Here is a 21,735-nt window from a genome sequence, read left to right as displayed (position 1 = left end):
ATTATTTCACTTAATTACTAATGCTTCTGTATGTCTTTTCCTGCTAGTCTGTAAGCCCCTTTAAGGGAATGGACCACATTTTATTCCCCTTTATATCTCTGGTTTGGGACACAGAGTAAACATGTAATGTTTATTACAGTACATGTTTGATTTTTGCAGCTTTTTAAGTGTTAAAGGATCTTCCGATCAATTTCCTGGAACTGTACTCAGATGGTAATTTGTATATAACTAAACTTTTTAAAGCATATTTAATATGGTAAGTAGACTATGCAAGAAATAAAAAATAGGATTCTTTCAAGGAAAAATCTCATGTGGAACTTTCCAATTTTGTTAATGGCACCAAGTATTTATAAATCACTCTAGTTCCTTCTATTGCATTCATTTTACCTCCTGCAGATTCTGACTTCTGTAGTATCTCCTATGTCCATAACCTATCTTCATTTCTACTGCCTTATTTAATTCTCATGTTCTTTTGTGTAGCTCCTTGTCTGACTCTTCCTTAATGCTATAGTTGTTCATTAAGTATTCAATTAAAACTCAAAATTATTCAGTCTAGAATTCCTGGCACTTCACATTACCACCGTAGCTTCTCTTTCCAGACCTAAATGAGTACTTAGAAAAAAACAAAAGAATGGTTGTAGCCATTTTCTTGGGTGGTAAAACCACTTAGCTAAAGTCTGACAGCTGGTTATTCACAGAACCAGAATGTAAACCTAGGTTTATTGAATACCAGTACTGCTCCCAACTCCTATACCACTGATCACTTCCTCCATGAGATCTGTGTAGAGTTATTAGAATAAATCTTTTAGAATCATTCTGGCTCATCGTGAGTCCCCATGGAGTAGCCATTTTTATCAAATTTAGGGCTCCCAAATTTGAACACCTACACGAATTAAGCAGTTAACTTACTGGGTGAGGTCGACTGAGTTTAAACAATGAGTGGTGAGGATTGCGGTAGATGACGAGAGCTCACCCCTTCCGAAGGAGGCAGTTCCTACTCAGCTGTAGCCAGTTATTATTATGTGTTAAGACCAACCCAATGTTGCCACATCTTTTTTTTCTCAAGACAAACTCGAGATCTGTACTTGTGTGTGAAATTTTCTGACACATGATGCCAGTCAAACCAGGTTGTACTCTCGTCTATATATGTATAATGTCTGTTAGAGTTGCAAAGTGAAATTTTACTTTCAGGGGTATATGAATCCATCTTAACCAGAAAGTACCCAAATTTGTTCCAAATAACCATTTAAAAAATTAAATTTATGTCAATTAGATCTATTTTAGAAACTGCTATTCTCTAAGGTGCTGTTTGGTTTTAAAATGGTTGTATATTTTTAAATTATAGTAATCCTTGACTCATTTACTGATTTGTCTTTAATATTTTGAAACAGGAATTCAATAATGGAATCCTCAGGGCTAATGCACTCATGTTATTAAGAACATGAATATTCACTTTTCAAAGAATAGAATGTTTAAAAATTATTTGGTGTAGTATTTTTTCTCTGTAACATTTAAACATCATATTTTCCTCCATAAGCTGTAAGCTGATGATTAACGCAGCAAACACTCGTTACTGTGTGCTAGCCAATATGGTGATATAAAGATAAAAATAGCTGGGCATGATGGCTCATGCCTTTAATTCCAGCACTTTGGGTGGCTGAGGTGGGAGGATCACTTGAGTCCAGGAGTTCGAGACCAGCCTGGGCAACATAGTGAGACCCCCCCCCCCATCTCTAAAACAGATAAATTAATAAATAAAACTCTGGCTTCTATAGACTAGAGAATGCAACTAACTTTTTCTTTGCAATTAACTTGCTTAGTTAAATTCATTACCTTTTTTTAATTCTCCAGACTTGTTAAGTACCTTCTTTTTAATAGCTGGCATTTGTATATATAAACACTTACTTAATTGATGAGCTTATCACATTTCATTGATTATCAGCATCTGTACCAAAAAATACCACGTAAGGACCAGTAATTAAGAAATTAAAATACAATATATACTTTAAGCCATTATTTTTGGAATTTTTTTAAATTAAAATTAGTATGAAAACATATTTCCTCATGGTTTCTCTCTTCCCACTTATGGTTAATTGATAATTCACTGTACATGTTCTTATAAGTCATTATATGAATTTTTTTTATGGTAAAATCTGAATGGAAGATTAAAACCATTACATTGATTGATGAGGTAATGTTGGTATTTAAAATAATGTACGTGGGCCAGGCACAGTGGCTCACACCTGTAATCCCAGCACTTTGGGGGGCCAAGGCGGGTAGATCACTTGAGCTTAGGATTTTGAGACCAGCCTGGACAGCATTTTGAAATCTCATCTCTACAAAAAATACAAAAATCAGCCGAGTGTGGTGGCATATGCCTATGGTCCCAGCTACTTAGGAGGCTGGGAAGTCGAGGCTGGGAAGCGAGTCCAGGATCGCTGGAGCCTGGGAAGTCAAGGCTGCCGTGAGCCATGATGGTGCCACTGCACTCCGGCCTGGGTGACAGAGAAAGATCCTGTCTCAAAAAATAAAATAATATACTTGATACTTTTCAGGATAAAGAATTGTTCTCAGGACTTTAAGAAGACTGCTGATCAGCTAACTACTGGTTTAGAACATTCAGCCTCCACACACAGGACTGTTTTGAACTCATCAGCTGTAATGTTGGTATGAAACATGTTGATCATGAAGTACGATGAAGGCAAATGTTTGACTTGGTCTCTAGTAGCTCAACTTTCTTCTCCTATAATTATAGATTCTTTTGGAAGCTTATACGTAACAGAAGTAAACCCACCCTCCTACTTGAATCTCTTTTGTTCTATGCTTAGACAGTTCTCTTCCAAGGCAGCCTGTTCTACCTTTGACTGACTCTGTTTCAAAGTTCTTGATATTTACCTGTGTGTAGCTTCTTCCCTTTGAAACTAGTTATTGAATCCAGGTTCTGTGAAACATGTAAAGCATGAGTTTTTAAATTTTAAATGTGATTTTTCACTTATTTTAATGGCAACCAAGAGGCCTAATTACATTTGCTGTTGTTAATGTTATTGCTGAAGATAGAGTTTTACCTTTTATCTACTGCTGATAACTTTAAATAATGTATTAAGATTAGAAATAGAACAAACTCCAAAATGATATTGAGTGAAGTATTAAGTTTTTGTGTTAAGATCAGTAATGGAGGCCAGGCGCAGTGGCTCATGCCTGTAATCCCAGCACTTTGGGAGACCAAGACGGGTAGATCACTTGAGGCCAGGAATTCAAGACCAGCCTGGCCGACATGGCAAAACCCCATCTCTACTAAAAGTACAAAAATTAGCTGGATGTGGTGCTGTGGTGGTGCACACTTGTAATTCCAGTTACTTGCAAGGCTGAGGCATGAGAATCACTTAAACCTGGGAGGCAGAAGTTGCAGTGAGCAGAGATAGCATCACCGCACTCCAGCCTGTGCAACAGTGAGACTCTGTCTCAAAAAAAAAAAAAAAAAAAAAAAAAAAATCATTAATGGGCTGGGGAAGGGGAGAAAGCACTTAATCTTGCTGACTTTTACTTCAAGTGTAAATCTTAATGGAGCCAAATTATAATCTTTTTTTCCTTAAGAACTATTTATAATTTTTATATGTATACATGTATTGCCATGATAAATTGTTCAAGGTAGTTTTAAGTTGAAAAGATAATTACAGGGCATTATCCCATTTTTAAAAAATATCTTTATGAAAAAAATCTGGAATGGTCTAACTAAAGCTCTAAAATATGAATGGTTTTTATCTCCAGGTTAGCAGGATTGAATGTTATTTTTGTTGCTTGTTTTCACTTTTCTGTAGTGAGTCTATGTTGCTTTTGTAACCAAAACGGTAGCCTGAATTTTTTGCAACTATAATATATATATATATCTAGGCATCTGTTTTTTAGTTTTATATTTGTATGTGATTTCCCTCCCTTCTTAGGACACTGATACTGCAGAAGAAATTGATGAAGCATTGAATACAGCACACCATAATTTTGAACAATTAAGCATTGCTGGAAAAGTAAGCAATTTGCAGGATTAAATTCTATCATGAAGTGAAGCATGTCCTCTTTAATTGTGTACATTTGGAGATGTTACCACTGAGGTTAGAGCTTAGCACTGAGTTATTAAGCATGATAATCTAAAAAAGAATGGAAAACTTTTCCCATGGGCTGCCAAGATTGGTCTTGTAACATTGTTGTGCTAGGAACTTAATAAAATTCCAGCTTTAATAAGGAACCATGACTTCTACTTGCTGTGAGCTGAATTTTGTCTCAGAAGCATTGCAGATTATCTTTTCAACACTTGCTCATTGTTTGGCTGTATCCCCCTTAGTGAGTCTCTTTCTTCCTGCTCCACCTTCCGAAAGAGACTCTCTCATTTGGTGACACAAAACAAGTTCTTCAGCACCTAGCAATAAAATTTACAATTAAGGAGTTCAAAAGGTTATAGCTGATTATGTTGTGGCTGCTTTTTTGCATAGAAGGACAGGACATTTTTGATTGGCTAAGAGTCACTATCAAAAGTCATTTCTCAAGAGGAATGAGAAATATGATAAAAGTAATAAGATAGAAGAGTTATGAGAGGAAAAAAACAACATTGAGAGAAAAGGGGAAAAAATAATGTCACCTGTGATCAGCAATAATTAGTACCAGATATAGTGGAGAAGAGCAAATCAGTGGTAAATTAACTGGAGGTTAGGACTTCAGTATCTGAATTTGGGATAGTGGGGACACAATCCAACTAAAAACAGAGTGTTCTCTAGCCCTCAGTATTCATGTCCTTCTCAATGCAAGATACATTCACCCCATCCTGACATCCCCAAAAGTTTAACCCATTCCAGCATCAATTGTAAATATTAAAATCTCACCTTCTGGGCAGGCTCACTTGGTCGTGCCTATGATCCCAGCACTTTGGGACGCCAAGGCAGGTGGATCACTTGAGGTCAGGAGTTCAAAACCAGCCTTGTCAACATGGCTAAACCCCATCTCTATTAAAAATTCAAAAGTTAGCTGGGCATGGTGGCACCCACCTGTAGTTCCAGCTGCTGGGGAGGCTGAGGCATGAGAATTGCTTGAACCCGGGAGACGGAGGTTGCAGTGAGCCAAGGTCGTGCCACTGTACTTCAGGCTGGTTGATGGAGTAAAACTCCGTCTCCAAAAAAAAAATTTTTTTAATTAATAAAAATTAAAATCTCACCTTCTAAGTTAGGTGTGGGTGAAGACTCGATATACGATTCATCCTAGGGCAAAATTCATTTCCACTATGAGCCTGTGAAACGAGACAAGAACTTACTTGCTTCTAAAATACATCGGTGAAGCAGGAATATAAGATAGACATTCCACATTCCCATTCTAAATTGGAAGAATCAGAAGGAAAGAAGGGGTCATGGATCTAAGCAACAGTACTTAAAACTTCAAAAATACTAAGATTGTGTAATACTTAACATTTTAATTCAAGTATGGTTTCTAAGATTTTTTTTTTAATCCATGGGGTCCTATCAAAGAGAAATTCAGCTACTTAAAATGACTTGTTTCCTGTAATGATGACAAGAAAAAAACTTAGTACACTCATCAGTGGATTTTTTTTAGGTCTTGTTGCCATATTATCAGTAGAAAATGCCAGTAAGGCCAGGTGTGGTGGCTCATGCCTGTAATCCCAGTGCTTTGGGAGGCCAAGGCAGGAGGATCACTTGAGGCCAGGAGTTTGAGACCAGCCGGGGCAACATAATGAGACCTTGTTCCTCCCCACTGCCAAAAAAAAAATTAGCTGGACATGAGGCTACGTGCCTGTAGTCATTGCTACTCAGGAGGCCAAGGCAGGAGGATCCCTTGAGCCCAGGAGTTCAAGGTTACAGTGAGCTATGCTCAGCCTACTGCACTTCAGCCTGGGTAACCAAGTGAGACCCTGTCTCAGTAAAACAAAAAGATATGGTCTTGCTCACAGATAGTAAAACTTAAAAGTTGAACCTTGTGACTTATTCTGTTTATATTATTATCATCTCATTACCTCTTGTGTTATTTTGAAGAGTCTAGAAAGTACCTTTTACTTTCAAAATTCTACAACTTCTACAAAATAAAAATTCCCAAATTAAGTTTTTGTCTTGTTTTTTTCCAGGCACTTGAACACATGCAGAAGCAAACGATAGAGGAGAGAGAAAGAGTTATAGAAGTTGTGGAGAAACAGTTTGACCAACTTTTGGCTTTTTTTGATTCCAGGTTAGCAACTTAAAAATATGGACTCAATGAAACTGAAGTTTCTAACACTAACTTGTCATTGTATTCCTTTGTTTAGAATGAAGTAATGGGTAACTTTTAAACAAGTTTGGAAGTTTGTAGTCCCTACAGACTGATCTTTAGAACTTCAAAATGAAAAATAATGTGTAAGCTTTTAAAAATTTTGGCTATTTACCTTCTGGTGTTGAAGCTAATGGTGGTTTGTTTGAGACAGGGTCTTGCTCTGTTGCCCAGGCTGGGGTGCAATGCTGTCATAATAGCTCACTGCAGCCTCAAACTCCTGGGCTGAAGTGATCCTCCCACCTCAGCCTTCAAAGTAGCTGGAACTACAGGCCCACACCACTACATCCAGCTAATTTTGTGTTTTTTTTGTTGTTGTTGTTGTTTTTTGTTTTCCGAGATAAGGGTCTCCCTCACTACATTGTCCATGCTGTTCCCAAACTCCTGGCCTCAAGAGATCATCCTGCCTCAGCCTCCTATAGTGCTGGGATTACAGGTATACATAACCGTGCCCAGCTGAAGCTGTTAACTGTTAAAGTAAACAAGCTTGAGCCAGGTGTGGTGGCTTACACCTGTAGGATTACATGGTGATCATCCTGTCTAAGCTCACTTTGGGAGGCTGAGATGGGAGGATCTTTTGAGCTCAGGAGTTTGAGACCAGTCTGGGCAACACAGCGAGACTCCATCTGTACAAAAAAAAAAAAAAAAAAAAATCAACCAGGCATTGTGTGCATTTCTGTAGTCCCAGCTATGTGGGAAGCTGAGGTGGGAGGATTGCTTGAGCCCAAGGGATCAAGGCTGCAGTGAGTGGGGATCCTGCCGATACACTCCAGCCTGAATGACAAAGCAAGACCCCCATCTCAAAAAAGTAAATAAGCTTCTTACTTAAAGCAGTTAGCACAGAAAAAGATTTTCCTAACCTAAATTATGTTGTGGAATTCCATATACTTGAGAAAATACATAATTTTTTATACATAGTTTTGCCATTTAGTCATGTGCTTTTTTGCAACAGAGCAGAAGCCTAATAGGCATTGCTAAATACCTTTAACTATTATATATTCGTCACCTATTTAGAAAGCCATTTGACATATATTATCTTTGCTCACATGACGGAGGTACAATAGATATTCCCTCCATTATGCATTTCAAGAAACAAGCTCTTAAAAATTGTAACATGGTCAAGGTAATATATTTAGTAATGCCACTTGTCCATTTGACTCTTAAATCAGTGCTTTTAAAAAAATTTCCTGGCCGGGTGCAGTGGCTCACACCTGTAATCCCAGCACTTTGGGAGGTCGAGGCAGGCAGATCACCTGAGGTCAGGAGTTCGAGACCAGCCCCTGCTCAACATGGCAAAACCCTGTCTCTACTAAAAATACAAAAAATTAGCCAGGCGTGGTGGCGGGCACCTGTAATCCCAGCTACTCGGGAGGCTGAGGCAGGAGAATTGCTTGAACTCGGGAGGCAGAGTTGCAGTGAGCCAAGATTGCACCACTGCACTCCAGCCTGGGCGACAAGAACGAAACTCCGTCTCAAAAACAAACAAACAAAAATTCCAAAGGATGCCTGGAACATAGGCTGAATCTATGAATGAATTTGTTTATGCTCTATTCTCCATGTTGGTCCTATCTCACATTTGGTCTTTAATTATAACATTCAAGTAATAGGTCATGTGCATGAGTTTATTTTGTTATACCAGTCAAATATACAGTACACAAATTACCTTTTAACCATGTCTTTTTTTTTTTTCTTGGAAAGGTAATTGTATTTTTTTCCATTTAAGTGTTCTTAAGCATACAGTTTAGTGGTATGTGATAATTCTGTTTAACTTTTTTTTTTTTTTTTTTTTTTTTTGAGACGGAATCTCACTCTGTCACCCAGGCTAGAGTGCAGTGACGTGATCTTGGCTCACTGCAACCTCTGCCTCCCAGGTTCAGGGGATTCTCCTGCCTCAGCCTCCCTAGCAGCTGGGACTATAGGCATGTGCCACCACGCTGGCTAATTTTTTTGTATTTTCAGTAGAGATGGGGTTTTACCATGTTAGGCAGGATAGTCTGGATCTCCTGACCTCGTGATCCACCTGCCTTGGCCTCCCAAAGTGCTGGGATTACAGACGTGAGCCACTGCACCCGGCCTTTTTTTTTTTTTTTTAAATACTGATTCTAGCTCTGTCACCCAGGCTGGAGTACAGTGGCGCAACCTTAGACTCCCAGGCTCAAGAGATCCTCCCACCTTAGACTCCAGAGTACCTAGGACTAAAGGCACATACCACCACACCTGTCTAATTTTTGATTTTTTGTAGAGATGAGGTCTTGCTGTGTTGCCAGGACTGGTCTCAAACTCTTGGGCTCAAGCCATCCTCCCACCTCGGCCTTCCAAATCACTGGGATTATAGGCGTCAACCACTGTGCCTGGCCTATGTTTAACTTTTTAAGGAACTGCCAAACTGATTTCCACAGTGGTTGTATATACCATTTTACTTTCCCACCAGCAATACACAAGGGTTGTAATTTCTGTACACCCTTACCAACACTTATTTTTTGTTGTTTTCTTTTTTGATGGTAGCCATTCTAATGAGTGTGAAATGGAATATCATTATGGCCTGGTTTGTATTTTCCTAATGACTGGTAATGTGCATCGTTTCATGTGCTTATCAGCCATTTGTATGTCTTTGATGAGGTATTCATTCAAGCTCTTTGCTCATTTTTGAATTGGATCATTTACTTTGTTGCTATTGGGTTATAGCAATTCTTTGTATATTTTGAATATTAAATTTTTGTCTATATGACTTACAAATATTTTCTCCCATTTGTAAGTTGTCTTTTCACTCTCTCGATAGTGTCCTTTGATCCACAAAAGTTTTTAATTTTATGAAGTCCAGTTTATTTTTTCTTTTGTTGCTTGTGCTTTTGGTGTCATATTCAAGATATCACTGCCAAATCTAACATCATGATGCCTTTTCCCTGTGTTTTCTTTTAAGAGTTTTATAGTTCTTACATTTAGATCTTTGATCCATCTTTAGTTAATTTTTGTATATGGTATAAGGTGAGGATCCAACTTCATCCTTTTGAAATGGATATCCAGTTTTCCCAGCACTATTTGTTGAAAAGATTGTCCTTTCCCCCACTGAATGTTCTTGGCACCCTTGTCAAAAATGAGCTCACCATATATGTGAAGGATTATTTCTGGGATTTCTGTTTTATTCCGTTGTTCTGTATGTCTTTCCTTATGCTAGTACCATGCTGTTTTGATTACTATTGTTTTGTAGTAAGTTTTAAAATCAGAATGTGTGAGTCATACAACTTTGTTCCTTTTCAAGATTGTTTCTCAGGGTCTCTTAAGATTTCATAGGACTTTTAAGATGGACTTTTCAATTTTCACAAAAAAATGTCATTGAGATTTTGTTAGGGATTGCATTGAATTGTAGATCACTTTGTGCAGTATTGACATATTAACAATATTAAGTGTTTCAATCTATGCACATGGGATGTCTTCTCATTTTTTGTGTCTTAATTTCTTTCAGCAATTTCATATACAAGTCTTTCACCTCCTTTGTTTATTCTTATTTCTGTTGATGCTATTGTAAAAGGGATTATTTCCTTAATTTTCTTTTGGGATTATTCATTGTTACTGTGTAGAAACACACCTTATTTTTATATGTTGATTTTTGTGTCCTACTTTTTTGCTGAGTGCATTTATTAGCTTCAGTATTTTATGGCATCTTTAGGGTTTTCTACATGTATGATCATGTCATCTGCAAATAAAATATTTTACTTCCTACAGAAAGATGATTTTACTTCTTCCTTTCCAATTTGAATACCTTATTTCTTTTTCTTGTCTAATCGCTTTGGCTAGAACTTTCATTACTGTGTTGCACAGAAGTAGCAAAAGCAGGTATGTCTTGTGCCTCATGTTATAAGAAAAGCTTTCAGTCTTCACCATTGAGTATCATGTTCACTGTGGGTTTTTCCATATAGGGTCTTTATTATAGTGAGGTAGTCATCTTCTAGTTTGAGTGGTTTTATCATGAAATTGTGTTGAATTATGTCAGGTCCTTTTTCTGCATCAATTGAGACAACCACTTGGGCTTTTTTCTTTTTTCTGTTAATGTGGTGTGTTACATTAATCACATGTTAATGTTTGTATGTTGAACTATTCTTGCTTTCCAGGAATAAATCCCACTTGGTCATGGTGTATAATTCTCTTACTAAGCTGTTGAATTTGGTTTGCTAGTTCGTCTGAGGACTTTCTATCAATAGTTATAAATGATACTGGTCAACAGTTTTCTTTGGTGTCTTTGTGTGGTTTTGGTATTGGTAGTTTTGGCCTCATAGAGTGAGTTAGGGAACATTTCTGCCCTTCAAGTATTTTGGAAGAGTTTGAGGAGGATTGGTGTTGATTATTACATGTTTGGTTCAATTTACCAGTAAAGCTGTCTGGTCCAAGGCTAAACTTTGTTGGGAGGTTTTTTGATGACTCATTCTATCTCCTTAGTCATAGTCTGTACAGATTTTTTAATACTTTTATGAGTCAGTTGTGATAGGTTATGTGTTCCTGGAAATTTGTCTGTTTCACCTAGTTATATAATTTGTGTACAGTTGTTCATGATAGCCTTTTAATCCTTTTTATTTGTGTAAAATTGATAGTAATGTACCCGGTTTATTTCTGATTATAGTAATTTGATTCTTTTTTTTTTTTTTTTTTTGAGATGGAGTCTCGCTCTGTCAGGCTGGAGTGCTGTGGCGCGACCTCGGCTCACCAGAACCTCTGTCTCCCGGGTTCAAGTGATTCTCCTGCCTCAGCCTCCTGAGTAGCTGGGACTACAGGCACCTGCCACCTGCCCAGCTAATTTTTTTTTGTATTTTTAGTAGAGATGGGGTTTCACTGTGTTAGCCAGGATGGTCTCGATCTCCTGACCTTGTGATTCATCTGCCTCGGCCTCCCAAAGTGCTGGGATTACAGGCGTGAGCCATCACGCCTGGCCTGATTCTCTTTTCTTAGTGTGACTATAGGTTTAATTCTAATCTTGAAGTCAAACTTTTGCTTTCATTTTTCTTGGTTGTATATTTATCTCTTCTCTTCTTCTTTATTTCCTTCCTTCTGCTTTGAGTTTAGTTTGGTCTTTTTCTAGTTACTTATGGTATATAGTTAGGTTGTTCATTTGCAAGCTCCTTTTTAAATGTGAGTATTTACAGCTATAAATTTCCCTCAGCATTGCTTTCATTGCATCCCATAAATTTTGTGTTCTTGCTTCATTTGCCCCAGATAATTTCCTAATTTCCCTTGTGATTTATTCTTTGACCCATTGGGATTTAGGAGTATATTGTTTAATTTTTACATGTTTATGAATCTTCTGGGGTTTTTTTCCTGTTATTTCTAGGTCATTCCATTGTAGTCAGAAAAGATACCTTGCAGGATTTCAATCTTTAAGTTTATTAAGACTTACTAATAAATGTTAATGAACATTAAACATTAGTCAGCATGGTCTTAACATATGTTCTGTCTCAAAATGTTACACGCACACTTAAGAAAAATGTTTATCCTCATGTTGTTGGGTATAGTGTCCTAAATATGTCTGTTGGGTGCAATCAGTCTGTAGTGTTGTCCAAGTAATTTATTGCTTTATTGATTCTGCACTGGTTGTTTTATCCATTATTGAAAGGGAGATATTGAAGTCTCTAATTATTATTGTAGACATGTCTGTTTTTCCCTTTAATTCTGCAAATGTTTGCTTTATATGTTTTGGGTTCTAATGTTGGTACATATATGCTTATAATTGTTACATTAAAGTCTATTTTGCCTAAAATTAGTGGAACCACCCCAGCTTTTTAAATTATTGGCGTGTATTATCTTTTTCCATCCTTTCATTTTCAACCTCTATATGTCTTTAGACCTAAAGTGAAATTTTTGTGGCAGCATATAGTTGGGTCATATTTTTAATCCATTTTTCAGATTTGTGCCTTTGGATTAGAAAGTTTAATTTATTTACACTTAAAATACTGATAAGGAAGGATTTTTGCCATTTGGTTTGTTTTCTATGTGTTTTATGGCTTATTTGTTGTTGCTTATTTCCTTCATTACTGCCTTTCTTTGTGTTTACTTGATTTTTTTCTTTTGTAGTCACAAATTTTGATTCCTTTCTCATTTCTTTTTGTGCATAGTCTATAAATAGTTTTTATAGTTACCCATAAGGATTACATATAACATTCTGAAGTTATAACAATCTGTTTTGAGTAGACAGCTTAACTTTAGTTGCATGTAAAACCTCTACTGCTTTACGAATATGCCCCCCTTTATTTTTTCGATGTCACAAATTACATTCCTCTATATTGTATACCCGTTAAGATAGATTGATATTTTACATATTTGTCCTTTAAATTCTGTAGAAAATAAAAAGTAGAATTATAAATGAAAATTACACTAATATTGGTTTTTATGTTTACCCATGTATTTACCTTTACCAGAGATATTTTTATCATTGTATGGCTTTGAGTTACTGCATAGCCTTCTTTCACATTAACGTGAAGGACTTTCATTGGCATTTCTTATAGGGAAAGTCTACTGGTAATGAACTCCCTCAGCTTTTGTTTATCTGGGGATATTTTAATTTCTCCTTCACTTTTGAAGAATACTTTGACAGCTTTTTTTCTTTTGGTGCTGTAAATATACATTGCCTTTGGGCCTCCAAGGTTTCTGCTGAGAAATTTGTGGATAATATTATTGAGGATCCCTCGTACTTGACAAATTGCATTTTTCTTGCAGCTTTCAGGATTCTCTTTGTCCTTCAGCAGTTGGAGTTCCTTGAGCTCTTAGATTTATAGATTGATGTCTCATCAAATTTTGGAAGTTTTTTTGCCATTATTTCTTCAAATAATTTCTGTCTCTTTGTCCTTCTCTTCTCCTGTGATTCCTATAATGCATGCATTAGTCTGCTTGATAGTGACTCACAAGTACCTTAGACTCTGTTCACTTCTCTTCATTGTTGTTTTTATTTTTTTCAGGCTTCATTATTTTAATTGTCCTATATTCAAGTTGGCTTGTTCTTTCCTTCTGCCTGTCCAAATCTACAGTAGAACCTTTGGTGGATTTTTAAAATTACAATTACTGTATTTTTCAATACAATCTATAGAATTTCTGTTTGGCTATTTTATATAATTTCTCTATGTTGATATTATCATTTTGTCCCCTAGATCATTTTTCTGATTATTCTCTATTTCTTTGTCCATATTTTCCTTTAGCTCTTTAAGCATATTTAAGACAGTTGTTTTAAGCCTATTGAGTCCAACGCCTGTGCTTCTTTGAGAACTGTTTTTACTATTCTGTTTTCTTCCTTTGAATGGGTCATGTTTTTCTGTTCCTTTGTGTGCCTTGTGGTATTTTTGTTGAAATTGGGCATTTGAGAAAATAGCTACCTTCCCCTGTCTTTGCAGACTGGCTCTTGATGTAACAGTCCTTCACTGAGTGGTTGTGTGTGCCCTGAGCTTTGAGATCAGCCTGAGGTCAGGCTTAAGATCTTCTCAGATGTTTTCTGAGCGTGCATCTTGCCTGGGCCTCAGTGTGGCTTTTTCAATTCCCCTGTATATATAACTGCTTTTATATGCCTTAATGTCCTAAAGAGTCTGAGCTCAGATTCTCCTCCAGGCCTTAGATGGTCTATTGTATGTCTCTACTTATAATCTCCTGCCTTCCACAAAATTTGCTTTTCTCTAATTATGTATACATAGCTTTTAACTATAATACATTTCAGTTCAATTTAATGCCTCATTTACCATGTTATATGTTAATTTTATCAACAAGTGAAAGTACCCTTTCAGATACAGTTCAGTTATTGTTTGCCTCACTTAACCATATTATGTAAAATTCGTCAACTACTGAACTTACTCTTCAAGATACTATACATATACTTTTTCTGTAAGTATTTATGAAATACTGCAAAATAACTTTGGAATCTTAAATGAAGGAAAAAGAACCTGTGTGAAGAATTTGCAAGAACTACTGATGATTATCTATCAAATTTAATAGAGGCTAAAAGCTACATTGAAGAGAAAAAAAATAATTTGAATGCAGCTATGAACATAGCAAGAGCATTACAATTATCACCTTCTCTAAGAAGATACTGTGACCTGAATCAGGTAATTTAATAGTTCACAATGTGAGTTATTTCTGTGGTAGCTTATTTTACATGCTTTGGAATATATTTAAGACAAGAATTTGTTTTTCAGATTATCCTAACCTATATTGTTATTTAGAATTCTAAATTGATGACAATATAGGTTAGGATAATCTAAGTTATAATAAGATAATGTTTGAAATCTAAGACATTGTAAAATTTATATGACCTTTTGTTATTTTTGACCAGTTAGGGAAATGGTGCAATTAAGTCTTTGTAACACTTGATCTGAGAGCAAGTAAGGTGACATTGAGGTGAAAGTTTAGGTTTCTAGGACACCTGATTAAAAAAATGAGGACAAATAAGGGTAGCAAACTGAATAGGACTCTATTTTGTTCACATAAACAATTTAGGTATGGCTGTCAACTCTTAATGTTAAAATTTAATTCAAAATCCTAGTCAAATTTTTCTCTTCCAGTTCCCTTCCAAATTGTGCAAGTCAAGAGACAGCTTCAGCCATCTCCTGTCATCTAATCATGTGCCTAAGGGGCAGAATTGGGCAAAAAAAAAAAAGTTTCTTATACTTTGACAGGACGAGATTAATCACAGATCTTTGCTGACTTCTGCCTCACTCCCTAAGGGTATAGATCTTGCTTTAGTCATCTTTGAATCTTCAGGATCTCACTTCCTGTGGATAATCAGATGTATAGAAGAGAAGCCATTAGTTTACCTGCCTCCAAAGTCTCTAACGTTAAATGAAGGGAGAATTTGCCATGACCCTACTTGGCTAGGTGTCCCAGGCTTTAGTTCTAAAACAATAATAGTTGTTTCCTATGTATTACACGTGCGACACTAGGTGATGAAAAAATGATAAAATTTGGTCTTTATCCTACTTAATCTAGCTAAGAAAATAGGGCAAAAAGGGAGAAAACTCTTGAAGATAGCAACACAGTTGCAAAATGAATCTGATCGAGTTTTCTCTGATCATGTAGCTCTATCCTATTTCTTAGTGTCTATTGTTACCTTTTATACATATGTCCAAAAGTCATAAACACTTATTTGTATCCCTTTGAGTGCCCCAAATTGAGCCTGAATGCATTAATTAATGAAATACCTAAAAGATACAATTTTCTTTCTAAAATCTTACTGTTCAGCAATATTTGTGACAAGATTCACACATGAATGATTTTTTTTTTTTAATTCTAGATTATCCGGACTTTGCAGTTAACTTCAGATAGTGAATTAGCACAAGTTAGTTCTCCACAACTAAGGAACCCTCCCAGGTGAGTAAGTCATAGTTCAGGAGACCATAACAAGTATAAAGATGTGCTGGAACTTAAATGTATTAAAATAGCAAGTAATAATAAATTGAAATTTTGGGTCACAAATGTTTACTAAGTTAGCAACCAAATTAAGATAAGTGTAATTTGTGCTAACTTAGAAAGTTATTTAAATGTTTCCTTTTCAATTCATTAATGTCAGCAACTGATTTTCGTTTGGAGAACATGATACATTTGTATCAGAACATTTATGTATATGTTAATGTTTTATTATAGGTTGAGTGTGAATTGCAGTGAGATCATCTGTATGTTCAACAATATGGGAAAGATTGAATTTGGGGACTCAACAAAGTAAGTATTTATAAGCATGGTAACATGCCATTAGTGTCTGAAAGTACCTACATTATCTGAGAGACAGAAAAATTGATGTTTAGTGTAATTCAAAAGCTGAAAAATAAAGGGCAAAATAGTTTCTATGGTTAAATTCTACATATAATGTTTTTTAAAAGGCCTAGAAGAGATCAGTATTCAGCAATATACATGTCGAAGTTATCTTTGAGATTGATTCAGTCAGCAAGCATTGAACACTGCTAGGCACTAACACCCTAGATATTGAGATAAATGTCCGAGAAATTACAATAAGTAGAGGAAGAAGGACGTGCAAACAATAAAATGCATAATTGCTAGGGTAACGTATGCAGAATTTACCTGAGGTGCAAAGCAAGGGAATGATCAGTTCTTCCTGGGGTAACAGGACTTGGAAAGATTTTTTTTTTCCCCTTATCTATTAAAATTAAGTAGCAAGTAGTAAGGAGAAAAAGGAAGTATGCATCTTATAGGCAGTGAATATATGGGCAGTGAATTAGCATGCTAGGTTCAGGGAATGGTGTATATAATTCCATTCTCTGTGTCCCCAAGGATACATAGATGCTAAGTCCTAAAGACTTTGTATGCTGTCTGATGATGTTTGAACCTTATGATCCATGCTGTCCAGTATGGTAGCCACTAATCACATGTAGCTATTTAAATTTAAACATAAATTAATTAAATTTATATTTAATTATATAATTATTTATATTATATAATTATTTAATTATATAATTAAAATTATATTTAATAGAATTAAAATCCAGTTCCTCAGTTCCATTAGCCCACATTTCAAGTGCTCAGTAGCCACATGTCGTTAGTGACTACCTGTCTTATTCTATTTGTGCTGCTATAACAAAGTTTAAAAAGAACAGATGTTGTTTATTCTTCTGTAATTCATAAAGAACAGGTGTTTATTTGCTTGCAGTTCTGGCAGCTGAGAAGCCCAAGATCATAATGCTGGCAGATTTGGTTTCTGGTGAGGGCCCTGATCTCTGCTTTAAGATAGTACTTCGAATGCTGTGTCCTCACATGGCATAAAGCATGGAAGAGCATAAAAGGGACAAATAACTATCTTCACACGGTGGAAGAACAGAAGAGCAAAAAAGGGCGTAAGCTAGTTCCCTCCAGACTTGTTGTAAGGCACAAATCCATTCATGAGGGCAGAGCCCTCATTACTTGATCATTAATTTCCCCAAAGGCCCCACCTCTTAATGTCACCACAATGGGAATTAAGTTTCAACATGAATTTTGAAACATTTAGACCAAAGCACTGCTATATTAGACAATGCAGCATATTTCTATTATCACCAGAAGTTCTGTTGTACAGTATAGTTCTAAGGAGTAGAAAGCCACTAAAAGGTTTTAAGCATGAAAGTAAAAATGATTAGATTACATTTTTTAGGGATAATTTTGGTGGCCATTTGGGGGATTATTTGGCGTTAAGAGGATGACAGTGAAGGCTGAAGGATCACTTAGGCCATCATATCAGTAAACTCAGCAACTCATGAGAACTAAAACTTAACTAATAGCACTGGATAGGGACTGAGAATAGATATGACAAATGCAAAATAGGGAAAATTAATACAACTGAGTAATGCTTGAACGTGAGGCATGAGGAAAAGGGAAGCATCATCAATGGTTTGTTACACTTTGGTGACTAAGTTGATGGATTGTGGTATTATTCATCAAGATTAGGAATACAGGAAGCAAAGTAAGTTGGGAGGGGGAAGATAGTATGTTGAGTACTTACTGTTTATCAGCTTTCTGGGGAGAAATGTGTACAGCTTAATTGGATATGAATGCTGAAACTTAAGAGATCTTGGTCTTGATTCTGGGTTTAGGAGTAATCAGAATATAGATGTAGAAACCACCAAAAGAGAAATAAGTTCTTTCATTGTAGGTGGATTGTCTCCAATGGAAATGGTCTCCCGAGAAAAGCAACACATTTGTTACCTTAGGGAACAAATTAGTCTGGCTCACAGTATTACCATTTCAGAAGCACATAGGATGATGTATATACTCTAAGCCAGGTAAATTCATATAAGCCAAGGTCACAAAACTGATGTGTAGTCAAAATGCCAATTTGTTAACTTAATGGATAAATATAATTGTAAACAGGGACTAGAACTGAGGAGCTAACTTGTCAGAAGTTACTTTTTTGGTAATCTTTTTTGAATAAAGGGAATAAAATTAATCAAATAGGTTAACAGAATTAGGCTAAGATAGCTGATTATATTCCTCTCCATCAGAGGGAAGACCTTGCCAGAGGAAGTGGAATACCAGTCCTTTGGCTCAGTCATCTTTCTCCATGCTTGGGAGAGCCCTGCCCCATATTTGCTGCTGTGACTTGACTTTATGCTTACATGGATAATCAACAACCTTTGCAATCAATATGTTGTTTTTGACATTTTCACAACTTGAATATGGTTACTATCAGCATTTCTAAGACACTAAAAACTATTCTGCCTCTTTAAGCATCTGTACTGATCTTCTACTTTAAATTTAACTCTGAGAGCTGCCTTTTAAATTTTTTCCTAGTATAACCTGCATGTACTGATTACAAATGGTAGTTAAACCATGGGTTTGCACAGTAAAAGCAGGTATTCAAACAGGTCAAGGACAGTACCCTGGAAGGATACTAAAATTTAAAGCAGGGAAAGGGTAATCTGTAAAAAAAACTTGAGAAGGAGCAGACGGAAGTTGAAGGAGAACAGAAGTGGTGTTGTATAAGTCAAAGCAGAGGTTTATGACACTGGAGCTGATTAATAATGTTGCATGTCTCAGGTCTAATAAGAATTGTTATGAAAAGAGATATTTAGATTGCAAGGTCGTGTACATATGTATGACTGTCAGGTGTTTGGACTTCAACATAGATCAATTTTACTTAGTTAAATGTATGTCCTCTGGTGGAAGAGGCAGATAAAGATGCATCATTGCTAAGTCCAGTTGGCTTTGTTGGTCGTTATTTCCACAGTGGCTTCTTAAACAGTGATCTGTGAAGAAGCTAAATCCGTCATGGAATAACTAAAATATAAAGTTCATGAAACCCAATCTTATCTCATTGTAAAATTTCTATACTTGTAGATTTGATAGCCTAAAAACTGTCTGGATATGTGGAGAAAATAGAAAAATATGGAGTAGAATGGATAAGTAACTGGCAGTGGGTTAGTGGCTATTGAATAATCATGCCCAAAAGATTCAGATTAATGGCCATGGTGGGAGTTTCTAGTGACTTATTCATGGTTGTACCATATACCTCTGTATTCATAGCTTATATCTCTGTATTTTTAAACAGATGTTATCCCCAAGAAAATGAAATTAGACAGAATGTTCAAAAGAAATATAATAACAAAAAGGGACTTTCTTGTTACGATACATACCCACGACTAGAAAAGAAAAAGGTTGACATGTCTGTCCTAACCAATGAAGCACCACCACCTCCTTTGCAACCTGAGACAAATGATATACATTTAGAAGCAAAAAACTTCCAGCCACAGAAAGACGTTGCAACAGCATCCCCTAAAACCATTGCTGTGTTACCTCAGATGGGATCTAGCCCTGATGTGATAATTGAAGAAATTATTGAAGACAACATGGAAAGTAAGTAAAAATGTAGAAGCAGAGGGGAAAGATCTTGTATCTGTAATTAGACACAGTTGGTACCTTTTTCGTCCATGCATTTAACAGAAATATAATTGCTGTTATAATCTTACTCCTCATTATGAGTTAAAACCTGTTCATTACCTGCCCCTACTCTCACATTTTCCAGAGTTAGGATAATTTTTATTGTTAATGCAGTAATATAGCTAACCTCTGAGGTATAAATTAATATCTGGTTTAATTAGGGTATTGTGAGTTTTTTAGTGTTCTCACATATAAGCCTTATATAAAAGATATAAATAACTGAGAGAGATGTGATTTGTGGACATAGTTTTATTACTTTCTTTGAATTAAGAACATCTTCTCTTCAATCTTTGTTGTGAGGTTTATATAAATTATCATGATTATAATGTTATCTCTTTTATAACATTTAAATATATCACAGTTGTATTTGATTAGATTTCTAATGTCAGTATTCTTTCCATTAACATGGAGTGAGATACTACACTATGTAGTTTTATACTAATAGTCTCCTTTAAGACCATTTTTCAAGATCAGCTTTTATTTTCCCCCACCCGTTGTCTATTTTATTGGTTGACTCTCCAGAATTACAATTTAGAAAAGGACACACTTCTTTCCACTGTATTATCATTGATGTTTCAATTACTTAAGATACCTGTAATAACTTTATTCATTGATACAAGGGTTGTTGCCATTCCAGTGTTTTGCCAATTTCAGTACAGCTTTTTAAAAACTAGCATGTCATTGTTAACATAGTTAGTACAAGTTGTCTTTATTTCTTATTTTGATGAAGCATGCGGCACAGATGATCTTGGGGAGACACCTAGATATCCAAAAAAGCCTCTTCAGAAAAACTCATCTGTTCCTTTTGGATCAAAAGCAGGTACTGTAACAACTGTCTGAGCTTGATGTAGTGGAGTTTACTGTATGTGTAGTAAGTAACTCTTACCTAGTGTGAGGTAGTAAGTAAAGTGAATTTCACTGATAACTAAAATATATTACTTTCTAATGTTAAAAGTTTTAATTCTGGGGCCAGACACCATGGCTCACACCTGTAATCCCAGCACTTTGGGAGGCCGAGGCGGGTGGATGATTTGAGCTCAAGAGTTCAAAACCAGCCTGGGCAACATGGTGAAACCCTGTCTCTACAAAAAGTACAAAAACATAAGTGGGTGTGGTGGTGCGCAACTGTGGTCTCAGCTATTCAGGAGGCTGAGGTTGGAGGATCACTTGAGCCTGGGAGGCAGAGGTAGCAATGAGCTGAGATCCCACCACTGCACTCCACCCTGGGTAACAGTGAGACCTCTCATCTCAAATGAATGAATGAATGAATGTTTTGACCCTGGCAGAAATATTCCCCCCAATAAAAAAAATATTTTTTGAGACAGAGTCTTATTCTGTTGCCCAGGCTGGAATGCAGTGGCACGATCCTGGCTCACTGCAACCTCCTCAGGCTCAAATGATTCTCGTGCCTCAGCCTCCAGAGTAGCTGGAATTATAGGCACGCACCACAATCCTCAGCTAATTTTCGTATTTTTAGTAGAGATGAGGTTTCACCATGTCGGCTAGGCTGGTCTCAAAACTCCTGTCCTCAAGCGATCCTCCCTCCTTGGCCTCCCAAAGTGCTGGGATTATAGGCGTGAACCATCGTGCGCAGCCAGGAATATTTCCAAAATTTATACTTCTCTCAGATGTCACCCCAGTTGTATGTGTTTATCTTTTTACCACACCCTAAATATGGGCATTATTCTTTATATTTTCTGTTGGATAGTTAAAATGATCCATTTGTTCAGTTTCTGTCATCTACCTATACTTGACTATATTCATTTCCACTCCTCCTAGTCTTTGTTTTTTAAACAATTTTACCATGTAAACATTTACCTCATTCAGAAATTAAATATATATTAAAATATTATGTGAAACTTCCCCCCATCCTATTCCCATTCTATTCAATGTCTCCATCTCTTCCACATTTTCTTTATGCATTTATAAATAAACACAAATTATTTTTCCAAACCTTTCTCCCTCCCTCTCTATGTGTGTGTTGCGGGGGGGGGGGGGGGGGGGGTCTTTTTTTTTTTTTTTACACAAAACGTAGCATACCACTGTTTTGTTTTT

The 21,735-nt window shown here is 36.3% G+C and overlaps 1 protein-coding gene and 1 long non-coding RNA gene across 6 annotated transcripts in view; one reads left to right on the top strand and one right to left on the bottom strand.

The window, feature by feature from the left end:
- Nucleotides 1-21,735, top strand: part of RNF17 (ring finger protein 17) — a 137,686-nt gene that overhangs the window by 28,831 nt on the left and 87,120 nt on the right. For 3 of the 5 annotated variants that reach the window (XM_063650630.1, XM_054445927.2, XM_054445926.2), the window contains 8 exons: nt 2,556-2,667; nt 3,942-4,022; nt 6,119-6,219; nt 14,198-14,369; nt 15,554-15,630; nt 15,904-15,978; nt 19,292-19,596; nt 20,411-20,500. In XM_063650630.1, coding sequence (XP_063506700.1) covers nt 2,556-2,667; nt 3,942-4,022; nt 6,119-6,219; nt 14,198-14,369; nt 15,554-15,630; nt 15,904-15,978; nt 19,292-19,596; nt 20,411-20,500 — 1,013 coding nt within the window. The remainder of the gene's footprint in view (nt 1-2,555; nt 2,668-3,941; nt 4,023-6,118; nt 6,220-14,197; nt 14,370-15,553; nt 15,631-15,903; nt 15,979-19,291; nt 19,597-20,410; nt 20,501-21,735) is intronic. The other 2 variants (XM_054445930.2, XM_054445929.2) reach the window with 1 other exon arrangement.
- On the bottom strand, nt 4,039-6,487 carry LOC129011225 (uncharacterized). The gene is made up of 4 exons (XR_008493278.1): nt 6,413-6,487; nt 5,201-5,272; nt 4,872-4,991; nt 4,039-4,411 (listed from the first exon to the last, which is right to left on the bottom strand). It is a non-coding gene; the product is annotated as an uncharacterized LOC129011225 (long non-coding RNA).

This window comes from Pongo pygmaeus, chromosome 14 (assembly GCF_028885625.2).
Source record: "Pongo pygmaeus isolate AG05252 chromosome 14, NHGRI_mPonPyg2-v2.0_pri, whole genome shotgun sequence".
NCBI lineage: Eukaryota > Metazoa > Chordata > Mammalia > Primates > Hominidae > Pongo > Pongo pygmaeus.
Note: the sequence above shows the minus strand (reverse complement) of the source record. Positions and strands in the feature narration are given on the sequence as shown.